This window comes from Aplysia californica, unplaced genomic scaffold (assembly GCF_000002075.1).
Source record: "Aplysia californica isolate F4 #8 unplaced genomic scaffold, AplCal3.0 scaffold00538, whole genome shotgun sequence".
In the NCBI taxonomy this organism is placed as follows: Eukaryota; Metazoa; Mollusca; class Gastropoda; order Aplysiida; family Aplysiidae; genus Aplysia; species Aplysia californica.
In genome coordinates, this window is record NW_004797808.1 from 320,696 (window position 1) to 345,102 (window position 24,407).

A 24,407-nucleotide genomic window follows, 5' to 3' on the forward strand; every position below is an offset into this window, starting at 1 on the left:
GTTGGCAATGCTTTTGAGTCACTGTGTTCATGCATAGAAAATATTTTGTTTTGTAACTGACGTATTCGCGATTTTATTTTTTTTGGTCGCAGTCGCAGATCACCCCCACTGGCCTTTATTTCGCAGCATCATGCATGTTATCCACCATACATTGCCGCCCAGATCAGGCCCCGGCGCCAAGAAGCAAAGCAAAAGTTTATGCGAAACTTTTAGCCCTTGAAGTTATACAATGGGATTCGCTTCCTGGGACTGGGTATTTACATATCTAGATCTAGATTAGAATCTAGAACTTACCTTCTATGTTTTCAGTGACTCATCCTTTTTTCTTCTTTTTTTTGTAAGAGACTTTCAAAGGTGAGATTGGGTTACATGTCTCAGTCAGGGTTTTACTTGTACAACAGAGTGGTTATCCAGGTAAATTTTTACTTTCACTCCCGCACACAGATACACTGCTTCAGGGGTCAAACTGCTGTACACTGTTTGCTGCAGATCACACATAAATAATAAAGTCACTAAAACTGTCGCAAATCAATCATTTTCAGGAAAATTTCAAATCTAGGCCTAACTGTAAAATATCAAATTATGGGTTAAAACAGGGGGCATGCCCCCTGTAACCCCCCAGATTTTCTTTTACACCAGGTGGGCAGGCCCCCCTGGAACCCCCGATTGGTCCACAGCACGTCTGTCTCGATTAAGAACAATAAATTATTTCAAAAACTATTAATTTGCGACGGAAAAGAAGTTGATATTTGTGTTCAGCGCATCAATATCTAGTAGAAAATGGACAACTGGTAGCCTATTGTGAGACGGGAGGGAAAGTAAAAAAATACCGTTATCCGTACAATTGTGCGAACAACTCTGTCTAGATCTAGTTATCGGGAAGATTGAAGAATACCGGACCACCCATACATCATACAGTATTGTTCTCCTGACAAATTATTAATGAATAGATCTACTGGTCCGAGATTCTCCATTGAGAGATCATTAAAAAAACTGGGGGAAATCATGAATTCCTAAGGTTGAGACAGGCAAAGTCAGTCCGCTGGTCCGGTATTTTTCAATCTTACCTAGTTATCCGTATAAGTGTCCCCACTATTGCTACACCATTGTACGAATAATTGCTTCAGGTATCCGTACAATAATAGGCCTACGCCTAGGCTTTCTCAGTTCCAGGCCATACAGTACAGCCCGCACGACTGGCCTCAGCATTGGAGGCCTAGCAACCGCGTTCCCAAAGGGTCAATGCAGAGATGCCAACCAGTACGATTTTACGTATTTTAGTACGATTTTTGGCCGAAAATACGCGAATACGACTTTTCATGAAAAAATACGCATCCTGGAATGCGAAAACTACGAGATTCAGCTTGGGCGAGTAAACTTAATTATCTCAGGTCCCATCTTTTGTCAAAATAGTATCAGTATCGCAGAACTGGAATATTTGAAAGGGAGTGTATACAGACCCGGTAACCGGGAATAAAGTCGCAAAGTATACAGACCCGGTAGGGGAACTCTTTGTGATTTCGGAAAGTTTCAGTATTCAGTACCCTCTTGGCTCAGGGTAGAACTAGGTTCTTCTAGATCTATACAGACAGATATAAATCATTGATCTAGTTTCGAGGCTAGCCTAGATCTAGATAGATCTAAATCTAAATGAAGATTGTGGATGTCTTTTCGTTGAACGATGGTTTTTCACCCATTTTGGAGTTGGAGGAATCACAGTTTGAAGAAAAGGACATGTCATAATTTCAATCGAGCAGTCACCCTCTCTACTTCTCTCTCTCTCTCTCTCTTTCTCCCTCTCTCTCTCTGTGTATCGCTCGCATTCTCTTTTTCTTTGTTTGTCTCTGTCTTTCTTTCTCCCCACCTATTTCCCACTCCATCTTTCTCTCGTTCCCCCCTGCCCCTGCTCTCTTTCTCTCTCCTCTCTCTCTCTCTCTCTCTTTCTCTCTCTCTAACACACACACACACACACACTACCGGGTCTGGGCGCTGAAATTTTCCGAAACCACAAAAGAGTTCCCCTACCGGGTCTGTATACTTCGTGACTTTGTTCCCGGTTACCGGGTCTGTATACACTTCGTATTTGAAAACCAAGTCCGATGTGGTCAGTAAGTTTTTTTGCCGGTCGCGATCGTGATATTATATTTATTTGTTCATCTTTTCCCCGTCTGGAGAGTACGTTTCACTTTCACGCGAAATGGCGGCAGGCGGAAGCGTATGCGACACCGAGGCTCGATCGGGAAAATCAAGATCAACTTTCGCTTTCGTTACCACCGAGAAGTTGTCTGATAACGCAACATTTGTGGCATGCAGATTGTGCAGAAAAACGCAATGTCGCCGTTCAAATAAAATGTAATAAATACTCTGACTCGTCGCTGTGCTGTCACTTGTGGGAAAAAAAGAAAAGAAAAAACAAGCATCGTCCGATTTTTAGATTGTCTGGCTCGCCATCGTGACTGGTCACTGAACCTGCGCGCATTCTCGCCATAAATAAATGCGGCATCGTAGTGAGTAAACACCGTCTTTGGTGGGAGTAACGACGTTGCGAAGTATAGGACTACGGAATAGGGAAGGAGATTATTGATTTTTTGGGGGTTTAAGATACTATCGGGGGTTTAAGGCAACACCAGAGGACAAAAACTTGGAAGCACTTTTCAGAATTTTGATTAGAGCTTTCTGCAAAAGGCGCGTTGGTGCAGGCCGTGTGCGGAATCGGGACCCCTCATACTTTGCAAGTCTGTGTTATTGAAATAAAGTGTTCGCGTTTCATTGGATGGGTGATAGTAAATTATACCTACTTGGATTGGTGATAGTAAATTATACCTACAGAGTATGTTGTAGCTTTCTGTTCAAGACTGGCAGATTTTCAGTGTCACAGCATCTTACCCTACCACAGTTGTTACAATTCTCACAGTGCATGGGTCTACTTGAGCCATTCAAGTTATTGCTTTTCTCTGAGTTTGAGCAATAATTTGAGTCTGTCAGTTCATAATATGAATCAAGACACCCAGACTGGTTCTTGATAGTCGAAATTCTTGTTCTAGGCCCTTCCGAACTCTCAAAGCAGGATTTATTTTTTATATAATAATGAGAGGAAAATATTATATAATAGACTGAAATACGTAAGTCGAACAAGACCCCAGTACAACATTGACCACTGACATGTTGTTGACTGGATACATGTATATTGTACGCGTGTGTGCTCCCTTTTTCAAGCTGGTGAGCTAGTAATTTTTTTGCTGGACACCCTGAACATTTTACTATATCTGATTGGTCGACCATCAATGATTTATTTATAGAGGCACCAGCCATCCATGTCCAGGTGCTGGTTTAGCCTACTGGTTAGTCGGTCGGTCGTGGGGAATACACATTTTCACCTGAAAATACACATTTTCATATTTCCCAATACTCATTTCGGTTTTCTGTGGTTGGCATCTCTGTCAGTGGGAAAAGCGGCGATAGACTAGTGCGTTGGTGCTGGTGATTGAGCAATTTCGCACTACTCACTTGCAGGGCTTGAATTAGGTGTCAGGCAAAAATTGCCTAGGTATGGCCTAAAAATCAGAGGGCATCGAGGCAATTTGCTAGGGCACCAAGGCAAAATTCACAGGGGGATCCTTTTGTTGATTTAATGTTGGTAATACTGGGTCATGCATCACAGCGTTTAACAATACAATTTATTCTTACTCTCTACAAAAGTATAAAGTTATTGGAACATTATAAAATTTGTAAAATTATGAATGAAAAGTTTAAGTAGAATCTAAATCAGTCACCGTAAAATCACATCAAAACAAAAGCACTAAAAGTCACAGTTTTAAATCAGACGATCACGATTGCATTTGACATAAATGCCTTTATGACTACCCCTCATTGTTTGGATTAAAATTCATAATGTGTATGACTGTTGGAAATAGGGCACAATAGAAAACAGTGAATGATTTTTGACCAATTAGGTAAGACATTGATCATTAATGAGATTCAAACAGAGTGGTTTTCAGGCGGTGTAGTGATAAAATAAAAACAAATTTTGAACTTGCATGTAAGAAAATGAGGAGTGAAAACAACTTATGAGTTTGTATGGAAAAAAAAGAATGAATAACTTAAAACAGTTGTTAAACAGTTATGAGGTTATGACTATGATAAGTGAAAACAAGTTTTGAAAATATGTCTTAAAGTGTGTTGTATAAAAAAGACCTAAACAATCAGCATGTCATATGACTTAATGACTGGATCAGAATATTGAAAATATGTTTGGCACACACAATAAAGAAAAAGACTGGCATACTGAGGTTTGGTTATCATTGGTGTGAGTGTGTTTGCACTAGCCTTGACAAAATTGACACAATTGTCAAGCTGAGCAGTGTCTGAAGTTTTGATGAGATTTCAGACAACTCTGACAGGATGTCTTAATTCCCCCCCTCCTCACGTGTATCTTAAAAATAAAAAAAATCCAATAATTTCCCCCTATTCCGGAGTCCCGCACTTCGCGGCGTTCAGACTTTGAATGAACTTTGGTGACCCCAACAACCGGTGCTCACACGATGCCGTATCTTGTGATGTAGGTTCAATGACTGGTCACGATGGCCAACCCGACAAGACGCTTTAACATTGTATAACTTTCTTTTCTTTTTTTTTCCACAAGTGACAGCACAGGACAAATTATATTGATTTATTTTCATGGCGTCACATTAAAAAAAATTAAAAACAAGGGCACAGCAAAAATTGCTGCGGTTGACTGCAAAGGCACCAAGGAAAATTGCCACGGTCTATTTCAAGCCCTGCACTTGACTGGCCTACAACGAACCTTACTTAAATGCAGTGCATTTTTGTTGTTGCAGCTTTTTTGTGAGAGTTTATTGTCTCTTATAACTAAATAAAGTTATTAATACTGATGCTCAACCCAGGGGAGAACCGGATGACTAGATAGATATAGATAGGCTTATTTTTACCAACAACCTCCAAAATTCGAATAATTGTACGAATAAGTGTCTGGTTATTAGTACAATTGTAAATTGTACTTATACATATTCTTTTTTACCGCTGCTGGTTTACGATTTCCTTCATGATCCTTTTTTTTTCATCATCAGTGCAGTTTTTGTCTTTAATTTGTTATGACTAGATGTAAATCAAGATTTTTTCATTCAGACTTTGTGGACTTTTTATTGCACACCAAACTTTTCAAATATTGAAACATGAATTTTTGTTGGTGTTGTTTTCACTGCAAAGGAGTTTTTTGTTGTTGTTGTTTTTTTTAGTTCATTTTGAAAGGACGGAATGAAGGCTTCTTGCATTTAGTTGATTTTTTAGTCATTTCCTTTCCAAATGTGCAAAGTGACTGCTTAGTTTTTTTTAAGACTATTTTGAAAAGTGAGGATGGGTCTAACACTGAGCAGGGGAGGAATTCCATTGGTCCATTACGAGCGACCACTTTGAAACAAAGTAGAATAAAGAGTTAGGGTTAGGTCTTTTCTTTATTATTGAGTTTGTTTGGGTGGTCGCTCGCTGCGGAAGTCCTTCCCTATGCAGTTGGAAAAAGGTCATTGGTTAATCGAAGGACAGTTTCTTCAGTTTTGAGGGAGGTTGATTCACTGGTTATCATTTTTTACTGCCTTGTCTTTGGTTTTATTTACTTTAAATGCCTTGTAATAGATGGTAATTGGTGAGTCTGTAAATTAAGAAAACTCCATGTCTGAAAACCCAAGAGTCAATTTCATTGTCCAAGTACTAGTACATCTCTGAGTGTCTCTCTATTTTGAAAGGTTCAAAATGTTTCCCCTGATATAACAGGGTAAAGATTATCTAGCTTCCAACATTATTGCGCTGATCACAGATAACATCGGATGTATGAGAAGTAAAAGTTTATATTTTGGGAGTTTAAAACATACTCATGATCCCGAGCCCCCTCTTTATTCTTCAAAATCTATTTATACCGAGTGCATAAGAGATACAAGTAGGGGGTTGTGGCCTAGAGGTTAAGGTGTTGGCCTCTCATTCAAAGGTCCCGGGTTCGTTTCCGGGTAGGGACTGAAACATTTTCTTCTCTAAAATTGTCTCCTTTCACCTCCTTTCCTGCTCTCTAGCAATGTTCTGTTGTCTGCTTTCATTTCCACTTTCTGCCCCCACCCCCTCACCTCCTTTGCCCCCTCCTCTGGGCTCCTGACTCTTTCTGCAGCCTTTCTACTGCCGCTCCTTGGCTCCTCCTTACTGCTGTCGGCTCCTCCTTACTGCTGTCTTTCTGCCACACCCCTGATCTTCTGGTAGGAAAGATCTACACCTAGCCTTCTCGGACAAGGGCAAAAAATCTTGGAGGGCCCGTGAGCAAGTTGCGCATGTTAAAGATCCTTTGGTGGTCTAAAATCGATAAGAGTAGGCTTCGGCCGCCACCCTGGCAAAATTCAAAATTTACTACCAACTGAAAATATTACGTGTGTCCCGCGCGCTCATATGACTGTATGCAGTTGCGAGCGCTGTAAAACACTTTACAAAAACAAACAAACAAGAGATACAAGTCAGCCCCTGAGGCGGTGCTACTGACTGAAGTGTCTTTAGGCCATTCCCAAAGGAGGGGGGGAAACATTAACATGTTCTTATGCTCAGTAGAATGGACTGGCTCATTAATGTCATGCTCATTACTGTGCCTGAACTGCAACAGGGAACTGCTGCTTTTTCTTTCCTAATCAGTACTATCATCATTTTCCCTCTACTTCTTTTGTATGTTTGTCACTCTTTTGAACCGCTATTTCCGGGGTGCCTTGATATTCAAAGCAGACTTTGCACTGTTGAAGCTAGAGAGGTGAGCAGAGTAAGCCTTTGGCGCTCATATGACCTTATGCAGTTGCGAGCGCCGTAAAACCTCTACTAAAACTAAAGCTGAGAGATACAAGTACACAGTGTTGTTGGAATGCTTCTTTTAGTTTTGGATTAGTCTTTAAGGTTTGTTTTCTTTATACTACAGGTGACCGGCAAAAATGCAAAAAGGAGACGCAGAGGACTCTACTAAGCGGTCACCAGCTGCTGGTAGTGTAAGCCAGCCCCAGCAAGCAGTAACTGTCACACCAGCTGTACTTGCATCAGGTCGTATTCAAGCTCTGACGGGTCTAGGTGGACAGCAGACTGCTATTGGTAACTTTTTTGTTTGACTAAAAGGTTAAGGGTTGTAGTTCATGAAGTTCATGAGAGAAACTTTTTTAACAGATGTTTGCAGAATATATAGCAATTGATTTCCATTTTCATTTCATCCCAGTACTTCAAAGTCAAATACCTATCTGGGCGTGATTATCACATGTATTTAATGTAAAATGAAGTATGGAAATTGTATCAACTTTTATCTGATTTGAATATATGCAAGGTTTACTTTGTCACGGTAATTGAATGTCAAACCTGCTTTTCTAAAGTTTGGGTAGGACTATGCAAAGGTGTGTAATGACTCAGTCATTGTACTATGCAGTCTCTTAACTCTTTGCGCCTGGAATTTTTTTCCACTGACCCTCCCAAAACTCCGGAATTTTTCGGGAGTCGCCTATTACAATGTGGTACCTTGTTCAAATTGATTCTGTTGCGATATTTTTTCAATAAAAGTATATCTTTGATACTACTGGAAAGGTAATTGAATAAGTTATCACAATAGATGGGTTGCATGGTTCTTTGTGTTATTAGTAACAATAGTTACGCAATAAAAGGGGATAATAATGTCTGAAAAAAATAATGAAATTGGCTAGTTTGACGAGTTTTATCCAGTTTGCTGTCACCATTACCCATGAAATACAGACTGATGCTCAACAAATGTTTATATGTACGTATGTAAATGATCTTTGTAGTAAAACCACACACGTAGGTATTCCAGCACAGATCTTGTTAAATAATGTGGAGTAATTGAAATACACGGAATGCTAGCAAGCAACAACATACCAGTCTCCACTGATAGTAGACCTAGACCTGCAATCAGCTCCTAATTCTATCTTTATAATAAATCTAGGACTAGCTGTTGTACCAGCTTACACACATTGCTTGTACTGGATCTAGACAAAGTGTGGTCTGTTTCATCTCCATTGTCAGTATCATCACTGCTATTCTAACCAGTTGGAAGTAACTACTGAAGTCTTAAGTCAGTGTCGCTGACAATGTGATCATCATGAAAAAGCTTCTGTCAGTCATGTTGACCAGCGAAAAGCTTTATGAGGCTTTTTTTTCTTTTTTCGTGAACTGTTTCCCCAGGCCATTGGTGCCGTTGTAATCAATCGGGTTTGGTTTATTTCGATAGACACTTGAGACTTTAAAAAACCATGCAAAATCCTCTTTAAAAAGCTGGCTAATAACGAAACTTACAGTGAAACTTCTGGTCTTGACACAAGTACATTCGGACGGCTACGGCTGAGTTGTCGCTCTGGGTGCAACGAGTTAAATAGACCTGGTAGTTAAAAGAGTTTAGTTGTTTTGTTTTTTTATTTTTTATGAATCTCTGCACAACACATTGTGCCTGAATACCCAATTGCTGTCATTAAATTACCTGTTCTTTTTTTTTTTTTTTTTTTTTTTAATAAATAAAAAAAAAAAAAGGTAATTAGCAGAGAATTTAAATGAATGTCAATATGTAGCTTTTCATTTTCCTGACTTTGTACTTATACAGGTGTTCTGCCCGCAGTAAGTGGAGTGAATCTACCAACTGTGAGTTTCACTCTTCCCAGAACCATTTCAGCAGCACAGTCTTCTGCCCAAACCTTGCATCTGCCAGCATCTTCTTTGTCTAACAGTCGTCTTGTTTCTCCTCAAACTATCAACATAATTCAAAGACAACTTTCTTCAGGTAGGTGGTAGCTATTTGTAGTGTGAGCAAGGTGTTAATTTTTGTTGAATTGGTAAAACAAATTTTGATTGTGTTAGACCTGCATGTTTGCCGACAATCGTCTGAAATCTGACAGTCGCGACCCAGCCCGCGAGCTGGCCGATGCTTTCGCTAGACCCACCTGTATTCGCCAATGTGCTAAGTGTGAGACCTGGCGACTGCCGGTGCCCCCTTTTTCACCCATTGGCTTTGCACTTTCATTTTCGTGCCGACGTAGGCGTTTCTGACATATTTGTCGGAACCTGAGTAGAAATACAAATACGAAAAAGGACAATGACCTAAATGATCTAAAGTCAAACCTGTGTGGGACGGCCACCCATTGTCAAGGGGAAAAGTGACCGTATAAGACAGGTGGCCGTCTTAAGCAGGACTGATCAAGATGAAGAAAACAAACCATTCTCATCTGAGTTCCCAATCGAAAGTAGCCACGTTGTTGCTGTTGTTGTTGTTGGTTTGTACTTTGTTTGTAATTTTTATTTTGTTGCTGATTTTGCGCAAGGGTGGCAATAAAACGAAATGCATCAGACAAGGAAGACCGAGTGCCATGTTAAAACAAACACATGGGTCGCCACCACTCGGAGAACGAGGGAAGCTTCTGTCACAAGTTCATGTTGACTTCCTTTGTTAATTGTTACAGACTGGGTAAACAAAACAGAGACCACTCATCTCACTTACGATTTGCTTATGAGTTCTGGGCGGGGCTTATGGGTTATGAGGGATCACACGCTTACCTCACCGGCAGCTGAAAATTGGTACCTATTGGTCAACAGTACAGTGGGAGGGGCCCACGCAACATGATCGGTTGGAGGGGCTTTCTAACAACGACAGGTGATTGAATTATGACGGCTCGCCCACAACGCTAGGGGCCAACGCACAATTTATGACAAAACGTAATGGAGTCACTAATTAGGTGGCCGTCTAAGACAGGTGTTGTTGCTTAGTGTGATAGGTGTTGTGTGTTAGAATATGGTGCCCGCGGCCGCGTTGGACAAGTGCCTGTTTTACACAGTTCAATTATGTAGAAAAAACGCAAGGGGGGGAGATGGAAAGTGGCCGTTTTTACAGGTGGCCGTCAGCGCAGGTTCGACTGTGCTTTCAGTTTCGTGCTCGAGTGGCCATTTTGAATTTCATTGTCAAGTCCGACTAGATTAGATCTAGATTTATACTAGGTGAGTCAAAAAGTAATGCAAGTTTGTTTATAAATTAAAGAAAAAAGAACACACTTGCAACTATGATACCTCATATTGGAGGTGAGCATCTGAGGATCTACTAGAGCCATTGAGTTTGAGCAATAATTTTTGCCTTTTATGTTCATAATATTATGAGTCATGACACCCAGATTGGTTCTTGGCAGTCTGAATTCTTGTTCAAGGCCCTTCTGAACGCTCAAAGCCGGATTAATTTTTTAATATATCATAATGTAGCAATGCCAATCGCCCGCTGCGCTTTGGGCCGGAAATCGGCCTCCCTGTGAGGGGTAATTTTTGGGCCGCTCGGAATCAGAAGTGATTCTCTTCTAAGTATAGTTACGGAAAATCTCCTGAACGAAAATAAATGAATTATGGAATTATCATACAGTTATATGGAGTTGTTGTTACAACGTTCACTTATGATGATTGATATATATATATACTATAATACGGATAGGTTGAACACAGAAGACTTGAAATCAGGCTCCCGTTGAACTGTGCCTGCGGCCCGTTTTTTTTTTTTCTTTTCCCCCTTATCTTTTTAAGATATCCCTCGAACTACCGAGGCCGGTCCCAACGAATTCGAGCTATCGGTGTATACTGTATGTTGGGAAATATTACATTCCCTGCTACCAACATAGTTTAAGGTAGTTTATGTGGTGACTGGGAGTTCTAGCTGGAGATCATTGCATTAAACAGGGTTCCTGCGACCTCCTTGAAAACTTCTTGAATTTGAGGAACCTTGAATTTCGTCGGATCGGACATGAACAAAATTTTTGTTGGGTTGCGAAAATAGCATGATTTTCTTAACCAAATCTCCTTGAAATAAAAGAATTTTTACTTGAAATCTCCTTTAGGTGGGGTGTTCATGGCAGGAACCGTAATAGAATTTATGGACTTCTGTGTGTGAAAAGAATTTCAATGGTTAAGTGGGGATGTTTTAGTTCTGAAAAGAAAACTTTTGTTTCTTAACATTTAGTGATTGTTCTGGTTTAAAGAATTTCAATGATAGACTAGGGTGAAGGAATGAACATGATAAATAAGATATCACGCATTTACTTTTATATTGCAGGTGTCGTAGGTTTGTCCACTGTCTCTGCTCAAGGCTTGCAACAAGTTCTTCAGGCCTCTGGCTCCCCTCTCACATTTGTTACTGCAACAAGCCCCGAAGCTGCAGCTGCCATTGAGGAGCAGCAGCGGAAAGTGCGACTGCTTCAACAGCAGCGGTTAAAGCAACTGCAGCATGCTGGTAGTGCGTCAAGCAGCAGCGGTGGCACCATCCATCACTTGGCCCAATCTGGCTCAACCAACCCTGTCTCCAACCCCAACCAGCTCAACAGCATATCACTGATAGCTACAAACATGAGTGGGACACCTCACAACACCTTGCTGTCAGCAGGGCTCAAACGCTCCCTGACTGCTCCCGCAGCAGTGTCAACGGGTACCCCCTCATCAGCTTCGGCTAACGTGGCCTCCATGTCTCTCATTTCAAAACTTGTGCCCCAACAGAACGTGACTGTGGTCACTGCTGCTAGTGGTGTGCGGGGTGCCGGGTCCTCCTCAGCAGGTGGGCCTTCACCAAAGAAGATCAAGTTAGAGGAAAAGCCGGCTCCGAACAAAGAAATAGAGAACCTACGAAAATCTGTGATCAGTCACAAGAGACAAAAGATGAAGATGGTTAAGTCCAGATATAGAGGACATCTTACTGAACTGTTTTATTTGCAGGGTGGGGGGAACATGATTGAATTCAACACGTGGAAAAAAAGACCGTCTCAGCCACTTTTGAATTTTTTGGAAGGAAGTAAACTGGATAGTGATGATGATGATGAGGAGCTTCAAGAGAAGCGGATCAATGATGAGGTATGTCTAAGGTTGTTTTTTTTGGGGGGGGGGGGGTTGTTTGAAACCAAAATTTCCTACCTAAGACTTAGATTTGTGGGTCTGTAAAAGATAATTTCAGTCTTGGTTATTTATTTTTAGGACATGGAAGAAGAATGAATTTAGTCGTTGTTATAGTGAAAGCAGGTTTTTTTGTAGTGTCTTTTGTACCATTCGTCAAATATGGGAGGGGAGGCTAACGGTAGCTCTGGTTACTTAATATTTGTTTTGATTTTTTAGCCCTTTTGTTTCTCCTGTCTGATTTCCTGAGTCTACGTACTTATACAACTTTTTGACACAGTTTTAGCTGTGACCGTTTATGATGTATTGTTTTCAGAGGAAATGCAAAATAAACTGTTATAGCTTTCCATAAGTGCTGGAGAATCATTGAATGTCTGTTCACCCTCTCAAATAAATGCTAAGGTTCACCCTCTCAAATAAATGCTAAGCATTGATCAAATTATATGAAAAATGTCTTTTTTTGTGTAAAGTGAGCTTGCTTTGGTATTGTTGGCTCTCAATATTGATAAAATTGGTGTCAAATTTTTCTGTATGCCTCGTGTGAATACACCAGGTGGAAGTTAATTATTTTTCTGTCATTTCTTTCTTTACAGGTCAAAGTGTTGACCAGTGCTGGCAGTAACATCCCTCTGGCCACACCAGTGGCTATTTCCACCACTCTCCCCCCATCTGTCACAGCCCTAAGTCAACAAGGTAGTAGCGAGTCCGTAGCCTCTTTCCCATCATTCACCAACTACAACACTAACCCCAATACAACACTGGGCTCTCACGCTTCTGGGATAGACGACTTTCTCAGACAGCTCACTGCCTACGTCAAGGGTATCGAGGGTCTTTTTTCTGTGTAATTTTCTTGCCCTGCTGACTGTGAACTGTCATTAGTATCTTTTTTTTTCTTTCATTTTTATTTTGCATTGGTTTGCTTTAACCAGTTGTTGTAACAATAGTTTTCTAGCTCTGTGGCTACCCTTTAGGACATTTGCTGGCAGAGGATCTTCCAGCTTTCCACTTGTGTGTTCTTTGTTTTGCATGGATCTATTCATAATGCTGCCGCTCGAGGATAACCATGTTCTCTCTCTGACTTTATTTAAAGAGTTGGGTAATTGATCTGAGTTGAGTTGTAGTTTGGTTCTTATGCTGTTCAGCTTTCGTGGCAGTATGTGTTGGGGCTGTGACCTGCTTCTGGTGCTGCCCTTTTGTTTGTGTTAGAGTTGTGTTTTCTCTGTTGCGGCACCATTGCGCCTTGTGTTGCTTCACTTTTGCTTTCTTGTCAAATTGAAGCTGCAATTACCAAGGTGTACTGCCATATATTTTGTGGTCTAATCAGTTGTCTTGGTTTAGCATGCATGTCGGCTTACTTGCCGAGGATGGACTCTTGTGAGCACACCTAAAACATGCACTTTTCTGCTTTATAGTCTCCATTTTTTTGTCTCCATTCAATGTTCGCTTTCGAAAATTTAAAAAGCTGAAAGTTAATACAAGGGGTAAAAATCATACCGTTTTCAAAATTGCTTGTCTGCTGTAATGTTGGACCTTTTACTGGTTTATTGCTGCACAAAGTATATTATAAAACACTGGCAAGTGTTGTGCTTTTTGTTCACCCTTGTAACTGTTCATCATTGATTGTTTTGCAGTTTGTTCAATATGTCAAGCAATAAGCAATTCAATTTGTATTATGGTAGTCAAAAGGCTATATTTGGTTTCAGGCCTTGTTCTTCACGCGCATCCATGTTTATTCCACTGTTGTGCTTATAGGTACTGAAAAGAACGTCGTGGTTGGTGGCAAGCATGTCACTGTGTTGCCATCTTGCTCTTCATCTGCTCGCCCCATCTCACACCTCTCAGGTATCTTGCTGTTGGTGTGCAGCTTTTGAAGGCGTTTATGATTGTTCTGCCTAGTCGTGTTCATTGGTTTGATGTAGAGAAGCTTCCTTTGTTTTCTTGACACATTAGGATATATTTGTTTCTTTTTTCTTTCTGGGTTTGTTTTGTTTATATTTTTAAAGATGATGCGATTTTAAATTTTTTTTTTAAATGTAGGAGCTTATAATAATGGTGTTTTTTATTTGGTGAATTATGTGGAATGGCATTTTTGCAAATATTTGTCTTGTCTGCTTTTCAGTGGTATTGCCAGTGTTTGATGTTAAATGATACGTAGTAAGATGTCAGACAAATGCATGGCTGTGTGATACATGTGCTTTTTAGATTGCAACTTGTTTACAGTTAAAAGACCACTGCTGTGTCATAGTTGCAATGATAAAAGACATTTTGAACGGATAACACTATGGGTTCATGGCAAACGCATATATTCACAAATTTACCTCCACTGCTCAAGTGTTAATGATCTGAAGTATACTCACTTAAACAAGTTGACATGTGTAAACCCAGTACATCTGTATTATATCTAAATGTGCACTTGATCAGCAGTTTGGAACAAGTAATGGTCTCGAAGTTGGTACTTGTGATCATATCTTTACCTGTATGAGTAGTTTGTAATACCACCTTCTTTGTGTATTGCCAGCTATGAATTCATCAACCACAACCACTGCCAGCCTGACAACAACACCTCTGACCACAGCCACAACATCGGAGTTGCAACAGCACTTATCAGGCAAAAGTACAGATATCAAGCCCAACTTACATGCTTTGAAGAGTGGAACTGCTTTCAGGTTAGTTTTTGCTTTTTTTTTTTTTTTTAACGCTGTGTCGTTCTCTGTAGGTAGTTATTGGGATTATATAATGACAAAATACTGCACGTCTATAGTGTGATCTTTTGAGTATGCATGCATGCTTCATATCAATACTCATGTTTCCCATTGCATTGCTTTTGAATACTGTGAGGAAGAGAGAAGAAATGCTGATTTAATTGATTTTTGTTTATGGGGTCTTCAGGTGTATGCAAGGAAAAATGAAGTTACTTTTGCTTACCATATTGTTGATTATTGTACTTCTTTATTGTTTTATGTAAAATTATGTGGACAGGATTAACGTGTCTTTAAATTGGCTATATGTAAACACTGTACGTTCGAAATTAATGTCTACAAGAAAAACTGAGTGTCAAGTGTGCCACAAAATTGATATAGATCTAATACATCTTTTGTTTTAGTAGTGTTTTGTAATTTTTGCTTGATAAACTTTCACTGAATTATGGTTTGGTGCAAGAGGGTTTGCTAGTGATCTTTTTGTAAAAATAAAACTAGACGAATAAGAGCAAAATAAGCTCTTCAGTACGGTATTAATGTAGGAAGTAATCGAGAATTTTATGTAATGAAATGTGATTGAAAGAGTTAGGTTTGAAGCTGTTTGCGAAATGTTATATCAGTCACGGCCATCAACATCAAGTATAAGGACTTGGGTGTGGGGTCACAGTATGGTCAGGAACTCAGGGTTCAAAGACTTGATGTTTAATTAGGTCACCTCCTATGATATTCTTTTATCATTGTTCTTAATTAATTCTATGCCTCATTTTCTGGATGAAATAGGTGGGTTGCCCTTATAAGTGCCAATTTTTTTTTGCATGACAGATCATGTGCACAGCTTTCAAATTATACTTGGGAATTAACAATATTTGCTTGGTGGCTGATACCGAGATGCATTCGTTCATGTTGAATGATGTCTTAAACTGCAGCCACACATCAACCATTAGTATTAGGTGCATCATGAGCATGTCTACCGCATGACCAATATCTAATGTTGATTACATCTATGCATATATGGCTTTTGGGACTTTATATATTTTTATACAGGAACTATAACTGTAATGAGACCTTCCACTCTTCCCGATTTAGTCGGGATATCCCGATTTTTTTTCACTTGTGACAATTTAGCTGGAAAGTAACTGATTGGGTAATGTTTATTTCATATTATCCTCACTGTATCTCAGACCAGTCTTTTTCTTTTGATAAAAACTGTTACGTTAAAGGCAAGGTCAGGCAAATTTCAGAGAAATCTTTTATTGGAAAATGCTGGAATAGTCGAAATTGTGAATAGGATCAGCGTGCCAGTTAAACGTTCTTTTATCAAGAAGGAAAGGATTCAGTTTTAAATTAAGATTATTTGCTGCTTCCTGCAATTTGTTTGTCCTATTAGATTTGATTTGTAAAAAGTCCATTGTTTTGGGGCGAAGTTTTTGGTCAAGGGATAGTGTGGCTTGTGTTCGGCAAATGAACACACATTAGGACTCAATTCACTTGCATGTTGGCTAATACTGAGATCCTTTCGTTTATATGCTGAATGACTTCTTATACTGCAGCCACACATTAACCATCAGCATTAGGTGCCTCTTGAGCTGCATGCTTCAAGTCTGAGGTTGATAACATTATGTTTGCGATTTGTGGCCTAGACCATTTTTTAATGTGGGAAAAGAAAAGACTTTTAATTTGTTTGTTTGGATTGGTCTTTTCAGTCAACAAATCCCATCCAAAGGCATCAAATCAACAAATGTGTCCCCTGGAAGAGGAAGGCATTCCATTTCTTCTGTCTATGAAAATGTGACAGGCGGCTCTCAGGATGTCATTGTGGAGAGAGCAAAGCAGGTCAGTAATTTTTGTTTTTGTTTTCCTATATTGTGTCCGAGATGCGATTTTCCAACAGAAACCAGTATTAGTATATTGGAGATAGTTTCCTTGTAGTACTTAAGTGCTGGCATTTTAAAAAAGTGTTAATTGTCATGTTTAAATTCTATTTTCTACTAAACTTCAGTAGGAACTTTAATTTTTGTTATGTTGATGAAGTGTTATTGCTTATTTGTGTGTGCATGCCGGTACATGCCATGACTCATTCTAAAGGTAATCCTGATAATTACTTTTAATTACACATTGGCAACAGAGAACTGATCTACTTTTCATAGCAGGAGGATTACATTCCTTTTTTGCTTCGAAGTGATCAGACAATTGTCCAAGGAGCATTGTGGACTTTTGTACTCAATGGTTATGATTGAAAGTAGGGAACTTACTCAAGGAGTTTCATTAAAATATTCCAAGAATATTAGCGGATGTATCGGGGAAATTCTGTTGACTATCTAATTTTAACATGAAATAAGTAATTTTGGATTGTTATAGGCTGGGTCTGAATGAACATTTAAACTGTGGTTGAACACACGTTAAGGTTCAATTTATTTGGTCGCTTTTAAGCACAAGGGGGCTATCCCGAAAAAATTCTGTTTTGTGAAAATGGAAGGTAAAGTTTTTGGACTTTTCTTAAGTTTCTTTAAAAGACAAGGAGAGTTTTCTCTATAACCAAACAAATATACACACCAATGAAACCAAACTTCTCCTGTAGATGCCCACTTTTGGTGTAGGTCAAGATTTCTGGAAACCCCCGAAATCTGGGTCAGCTTGCTTGTCCTTAAAAGCGACCATTTGTATGTTGGCTGATACCGAGATCCATTCGCTTATATGTTGAATGACTTTCTAAACTGAAACCACTCTTAATGTATCTAATGTTGATGGTTAATGTGAGGCTGCAGTTTAAGAAGTCATTCAATATATATAAGCGAGTGAATCTCTGTATTTCCTATTGAACTTAAGTCGTTAAGTATGAACTTTTATTTTTGTTAAATTGATGAGGCGATACTGCTTGACAGAGTGAGCCCGCAGGTTTGTAAACATGCCAAGACTCATTCTGAAGGTAATCCTGATAATTACCTTTAATTACACATTGGCTACAGAGAACTGATCTGCTTTTGATAGTTGCAGGATTACATTCCTTTTTCGCTTCGAAGTGATCAGACAATTGTGTGTGTGCCTAAAGAAAGGCACCAACAGTAGGATTTTGACCATTTTGAGTTGAGGGTTGTACCTTATAGGAAGTTCAATGCTGTGTTTTATTTTTGTTAAATCGATAAAGCGTTATTGCTTGATTGAGTGTGCCTGCAGGTATATAAACATGCCATGACTCATTCTAAAGGGAATTCTGATAATTACCTTTAATTACACATTGGCTACAGAGAACTGATCTGCTTTTGATAGCAAGAGGATTACATTCCTTTTTTGCTTCGAAGTGATCAGACAATTGTCTGAACTCTAGGAGCACTCTTGTGGACTTATGTGCTCAGTGGTTTTGATGGTGGTGGTGATGGGGGGAGGCTTACTCCAGAAGTTAATTAAAACATTCCAAGAATATTAGGGGATGTTTCGAGGAAATTCTGTTGTTGACTATCTAATTTTGAAATAGGTGATTTTTGGGTTCTATTATAGACTGAATTTTGGCTTCCTGTCCCTTTTGTTCTTTTTCATTCTGAGCAGATCACGTTTTGAGCCCTGGGTCTGTTGTTTCTATGAAACATTTTTTTATTACTTAAGTTGTCATGTATTGGCACATTTTCTTTGCAGGAAGCTCAGGTGCTTCAGAGAGTGACTGAGTTAAGGAAAGAGGGCCTTTGGTCTGCCAAGCGTTTGCCACGTGTGCAGGAGCCACCACGACAAAAAGCCCACTGGGATTATCTGTTGGAGGAAATGACGTGGTTAGCTGCTGATTTCATCCAGGAGCGCAAGTGGAAGAAAGCTGCTGCAAAAAAAGTATGTGTATTCTATTGAATCAGTCTTGCAGTGCTCGTACATTTTGCGTCCCTTTTTATTCTTTTCATCCATTAGCATGTTAAGTACATTACATACTATTTATATTGCTGTTTGATTTTTATTTTCCTATCTTTGTTGTGTTTTAAATTTTTTGACCCCGCGGACTGAAGTGTCTTTAGGCCATTCCCAAAGGGGGGATATTTCTCGTTCTAATTCACAGTAGAATTGTAAATGGGCTGTCATGCTCATAACTGTGGTGTTCCGAGGTTGTGACATGCGACATTCAGGCGTGAAAATTTGGGTATACGCTGGGAAACTGTATTGTGAAGGTACATATCTATTCATTATTCCCAGGTTTGCCTTCTATCAATGGTGCGATGACAAATTAATTGAATTATAGTAGCAATGGAAGGGGAACTTTTTTAACATTGCCGGCAATGGAAAGATATGTTTGTGAAGAAATCAAACAAGACGGTACCTTGGTGAAAAATAGGTAGTATGGGTTGTTGGCAATCTCTTCAAACAGGCTCCCAAATGCCATTTTCAACCCTCTAAAAGTACTCAATTTCAATTTCTTCGGGGGCTTCTCCCCCTGGACACCCACCACCCTGCTGGGGGCCCCAGACCCCCCCCGCAGAATTTTCCTTACTTTTCAGCTTCAGCTGGTGGAAGCACTGCTTATGCAGTTGCAAGCGCCGTAAAACCTCTACTAAAACTGAATAAAAACTAAAGTTAAATTTTTTTATTTTTCGGATGTGTTTTTCTTTTTTGTGTGTGTGTGTTTATATAGCGCAATGTAAATTAATTTGATGTTGTTCCTACCCTTTTAAAATTTATATTAAAGTGTTTTGTTAGAGCATGTCTCCACCATAACGGAATACTGTCACTGGCAGGCCCATTGTGTGTGATTCCATAGTACTTTTTCTTGAATTACACACGTTTAGGTTTAAAACGCCCAATCTTTGGATAGGTGAACATATGCCCTTATTGGTTAATTTTTGTGGTTGTATATGTGATGTTCTAATTTTGATTTCATTCTGTTGTGAAATCTCTATTTTTCACGTTTTTACACTCTGTATGGCTACAAATGATATTCTGGATGCTTAGAACAGGGCACAAGAAATTGTGGTGCTTTAGATTAAGTTACATTGTTGCTACATACTTCTTTACAGAGTTGAAAGCTTGAAATTTAATGACAACAAACGCAAATGCTAGACAGACTCAAGAAGCTGTCTTTGTCTTTTGAGTTCTATTTTCTATGACAACGTACACATTATTTTAAGATGTTTTTCACCTTTATTTTAAGTTTGACTTTTTATTACCCCCGAGGGCGGTGCTACTGACTGCAGTGTCTTTTGGCCATTCCCAAAGGGGGGACATTCCTTGTTCTTGCACAGTAGATTTGTAAATGGGCTGATTCATCATGTCACGCTCATAACTGTGCCTGATCTAAAACAGGGAACTGCTGCTTTTTCTCTCCTAATCCTTACTATTGTCATTTTCTTCTCTGTTGACACCCACTCCTTGGCGCTCATTTGACCTAATGCAGTTGCGGGCACTGTAAAACCCTCTACTAAAGTAAAACTGACTTTTTATTTCCAAATGAAATTAATGATCTCTCTCTCTTTAAAAAAAATCCAGACTAGCTTAGAGAACTGAACTAAGACATGTTTTTATGTTTATTGCTATGTGTGTTTTGTATTCTATATGTCAGATTGATAACTTATTCTTTGTATTTTTCTGTTTTAGCTGGCAAGAATGGTCTCAAATCACTTCAAAGAGCAAGAGCAAAAAGAACTTCGAGCAGAAAAAGAGGAGGGTATAAAGCTGAAGAAAATTGCTAGTCAGATGGCCAAAATGGTGAAAGAATTTTGGACAAATATTGAGAAGGTGAGAAACAGGTTCTTTTCTTTTTTTTGTTGTTGTTTTCTGAATCATAAACATGTTTCTATAGCTTAGCTCTGGACCTGTGACTGAGCACCAGGCACCTTTTTCTGTCCATGAACCACTTTGTTAGCGGGCGAGTGTTTGAGCATGCTCCATGAAGATCAGGTGGCAGTCGTGCATGGAAATGTGCATTGTTTGTTATCAACACAAGGGTCACTGATGAGAATAAAGCATTCTTTCTTTACACCAGACTATAAGTTGTTAACAGTTCCTTTTCTTGAACATTTGCTGGTATTATAATAATAATAATAATAATTGCATTTATATAGCGCATATCCATGCTCAAGAGCATGCTCTATGCGCTTTACAACCATTGTTACCCCAGCAGACCCTCTGAGAACACTCAGAAACATTCTCGGCTTCCGCGGAAGCATACAGTGCAAGCTGCGGATTTCACGCGCTCAAACACTTTATCAAACTGACAAGATCGTTCACTGTCTATAGCCGGGTACCCATTTCCACGTGGGTGAAGTGAGAAAAATTTGTGCGAAGTGCCTTTCCCAAGGACGCAACATCGGGCCCCCATGGGATTCGAACCCACGACCTTACGGTTGCGAGTCCGAGAGCCTAACCACTAGGCGACCGATTTATACTACTAAATTACAATGAATTCCAGGTACACAACCATTCTAGAGATAGTATGAGTTAACGTTTCGGTTGAAAGATACGGTCGTGTTGTTTCACGGTTACTTTTGAGCTTGGTGTGTCTAAAGAAGTCATGCATAGTAATTTCAGCTGAATAAACATAAATAGCTTCATTGTTGACGCTGCTTACTTTGAAAATCTTGTAAAAAAAATTTTGTATGTACTCAAACACAAACAGACTTAAGCGCGCGCACATGTCCCACTTCCCTTGCGCAGATATAAGGGACCCAGGGCAAAGTGGTTGAGCAAGACTGTAATATCGATGCACAACTGTGGCTCCCATTGAAAAGCAAGGGTGCTTGAGCGTGCTTGTCAGAGATGAAATGTATGGGGACAAGTCAGATAGGGATTAACAGAATGACTGTCTGGGCATTTGATATCTTATAGGGTTTATGACTCGTTTTTATGTAAGGACGTGATGTTGTGTTAAATTTTGTCACTTTTTGGGATTTTTGCTCCTTTTTCAATTTCAGGTTGTACAGTACAAGCAAACAACTCGGCTGGAAGAAAAGAAGAAAAAGGCCTTGGATCTCCACCTCAGTTTCATTGTTGATCAGACAGAAAAATATTCTTCATGGTTAACAGCAGGTCTTCAGAATACTGATGGCAGTCACACGCCGTCTTTGGCGTCAGATGCAGAAAATACAGTGGACAATGGAGATGGTATACATATGTCATAGTGATTAATTTATAAGAGGCATAGCTGGTGAAAATAATCTTATGTTGTACCCCTGCTATTTATTTTTGGAAGGTTAACTTTAGTCAATTTGAATTTGGGAAGGGTTTCCTTGTATCGTGTATATACAGGGCTATCCGAAAAAAACTTAACAACTTTTTTTCTAAATGTCTCTCACAAAATTTGTACTAGAATGCTGTAATTTTGAATAGATATAGTTCATTCAAAAGGAATTTGTTTGACAAAAGCTTCACAAAGAAACTTATTTTTAAAAACGGAAATGGCTTTTATAAAAACCACCTAAAAGTGCAAAATGCACCAATTTAAAAGATCTTGAAAGGGAGTTCATGAAATGATTGGTTTGATCTTTTATTTTCCTTTTATTTTAAAAATCGAAATTTTCAATCCCTGTAACCTTTAAACAATATGTCTATTCTTCTACAGAGTTTAAAAATAATTTTTAAATTCTGGAATTCCAAGACTCCACATTTTAACGTGTTTGTAATGTTCAAAATGACCAAGCACAAGGATCCTTTCAACCATGAGTACTCAAAGCCACATATACTGTAAACCTTACAGTATGGAGCCGTTTCTACAGACAACAGGGGGAGGGGTGAGGTTGCCCAAATAGACAGCATTTGTGTTGATATAACCTGAAAGGTGAATATGTGCTTTGCCATGGAACCAAAATGTCAGGGAGGAAATGTCCACGCTTTTCAAGACGATCGAAGAATCATGAAAACACTGTTATCCTCTGATAGTCTCGCGAACGGGAAAATGGTACAGCCGTAGATGAAGATATGCCTTTAGAGTGCGGACAGTTGAGATGAAGGAATGTCATTGCTGCAAACATCGTCTACAGACATTATTTCTGTACCTTGTGCGATACTTACGAAACGAGTTGGTGTGGTGGTGAGGAAATGTTCAATACAAAAAGCTCTCTGCTCTATACTAATCTTAACCATGATCACAGCAAAGGAAACTTGAGAAAAACTATATGCAAACTTGTTGGCTTGTTAGACTACTGTAGTATGCAATATGGCTCAATCGTTGGGATTTTTAGTGGTAGGCCTTATGCGAACTAATGCGCCATGCTACAAAAATGGGGACATATCTGAAAATGGGTTGTTTTTTTACGCGCTGGGTAAAACAGGGCTATTTTGTGGATTTTTCAAATGAATATCATGCAACTTCCTTTAGACTTACTTCCAAATGTTATGTACAATTTTGAAGCGCAAAACTTCTGTGTGGAGGACAATATTAACAAAAAGAGTTTTTTTGGGATCACCCAATTATTCTGAGAACATAAATATGAAAGCTTTGCAAAAATATTATGCTGAAGTCCTTTCAAGTTTTAATAATGGTATGGATTTTGATGTTAGAGTCATGCTCTTCCATATTTGTTTTTACTGTTATGTGTGAACTTCGTGGAAGTTTGAATGATATAACTTTTGATATTAATTATGATGTATTCAGATGTATGCTCATATTTTATTGTCTAACTGAATGCATTTTAAAGTGCCACTTTATTCTCTTTTGGTACTTTCTTTTAGTCGAGTTTCACCCTGTTGGCACAGCCAGTGATGATGAGGAAACCATAGAGAGAGAGGAGATAGAATCAGGAATTGATGAGGTAAAGTTACCAGTGAAGCCCTTTCGACAAATTTAGAATGTTCCATGTTTTTGTACCTTGTATGCAAGTAAATATCATTTAGAGTATCAAGTTAGGGTGTATTTATTTTTTCATCATGCACATGTATTCAGATGAGGGAGTTCTGAGGATGTAGTATTGGTCTTTTGTTGTTGGGAGTACTGTTATGGAATATTTGAATGTTTATCTCTGATATGTTAAGCGAGTGTACTAGAATAGTTGCGTTTGATCCAAGAGACCACCGTGGGTGGTTCGCAAGTGCTCTGGTGTGGTTTGCTCCTTCTTTCCTATTGAACAACTCTCTTCTTTGTCTCCCATCCTTTTTTATGTTTGTTGCTCTCTTGTAACACCTCTAATCTTGGGCACTCGTATGACCTAACCGTTTGCAAGTGCCTTAAAACGCATACTAAAACGAAAGGGACCACTCGATGTTGATTGATTAATTTTCATTTTCAGGATGCTACAAAGAAGGAAGTTGAAGCACTACAAATGGAGAGTGAACTTCCTCTTGAAGAATTGCTAAAGACTTTGCCAAGAGAAATGCTGGATAAGCCTTCTGGGGAGCTGCCATCTTTTGGAGAAGAGGATAATGTTAGTGATTCATTGTCTTCCCAGGTAAATTAATAAATAAAATGAAGAATAATTTACTACTTTTATTATTCCTTGTTGGCAGGTACGATTAACACTAGCTTTCCCACTAATATAGACAATGTCGCACACCATTTCTGGTAGCTATTATGCGGTGCACAGTTTTAGGTCTAGGTTTTCATGTCTTGCTTGAAGATATACCTTAATGACCACTCATCGAAATATATTGCAGCCACATGCTTGTCATTATTGTGAGTCTCACTAAGCACTTGGCCATGAAATGATAGTTTCTGAACAGGCAGAGGAATATTATTTTTGTAACAAACTCATTTGTCAGTGTTATGCCATGCCGCATGACTGGGTTACATACTTGTCATTCATGTTTTATTCAGCAGTTCCAGATCTACTTATGTGGTTAATCTTAAGTTTGGTACATTCTTGTTGTGTTGGATGC

At 39.1% G+C, this 24,407-nt stretch overlaps 1 protein-coding gene across 6 annotated transcripts in view; it reads left to right on the forward strand.

The window, feature by feature from the left end:
* Window positions 1-24,407, forward strand: part of LOC101862891 (helicase domino) — an 80,713-nt gene that overhangs the window by 415 nt on the left and 55,891 nt on the right. For 2 of the 6 annotated variants that reach the window (XM_035971920.1, XM_035971922.1), the window contains exons 2-13: window positions 6,956-7,122; window positions 8,627-8,803; window positions 11,105-11,892; window positions 12,525-12,750; window positions 13,684-13,773; window positions 14,450-14,597; window positions 16,334-16,463; window positions 18,261-18,446; window positions 20,196-20,336; window positions 21,512-21,701; window positions 23,268-23,347; window positions 23,822-23,980. In XM_035971920.1, coding sequence (XP_035827813.1) covers window positions 6,969-7,122; window positions 8,627-8,803; window positions 11,105-11,892; window positions 12,525-12,750; window positions 13,684-13,773; window positions 14,450-14,597; window positions 16,334-16,463; window positions 18,261-18,446; window positions 20,196-20,336; window positions 21,512-21,701; window positions 23,268-23,347; window positions 23,822-23,980 — 2,469 coding nt within the window. In that variant the 5' untranslated portion in view covers window positions 6,956-6,968. Of the gene's footprint in view, window positions 1-103; window positions 254-6,955; window positions 7,123-8,626; window positions 8,804-11,104; window positions 11,893-12,524; window positions 12,751-13,683; window positions 13,774-14,449; window positions 14,598-16,333; window positions 16,464-18,260; window positions 18,447-20,195; window positions 20,337-21,511; window positions 21,702-23,267; window positions 23,348-23,821; window positions 23,981-24,407 lie in introns of those variants that run through there. The other 4 variants (XM_035971921.1, XM_035971923.1, XM_013087051.1 and 1 more) reach the window with 4 other exon arrangements.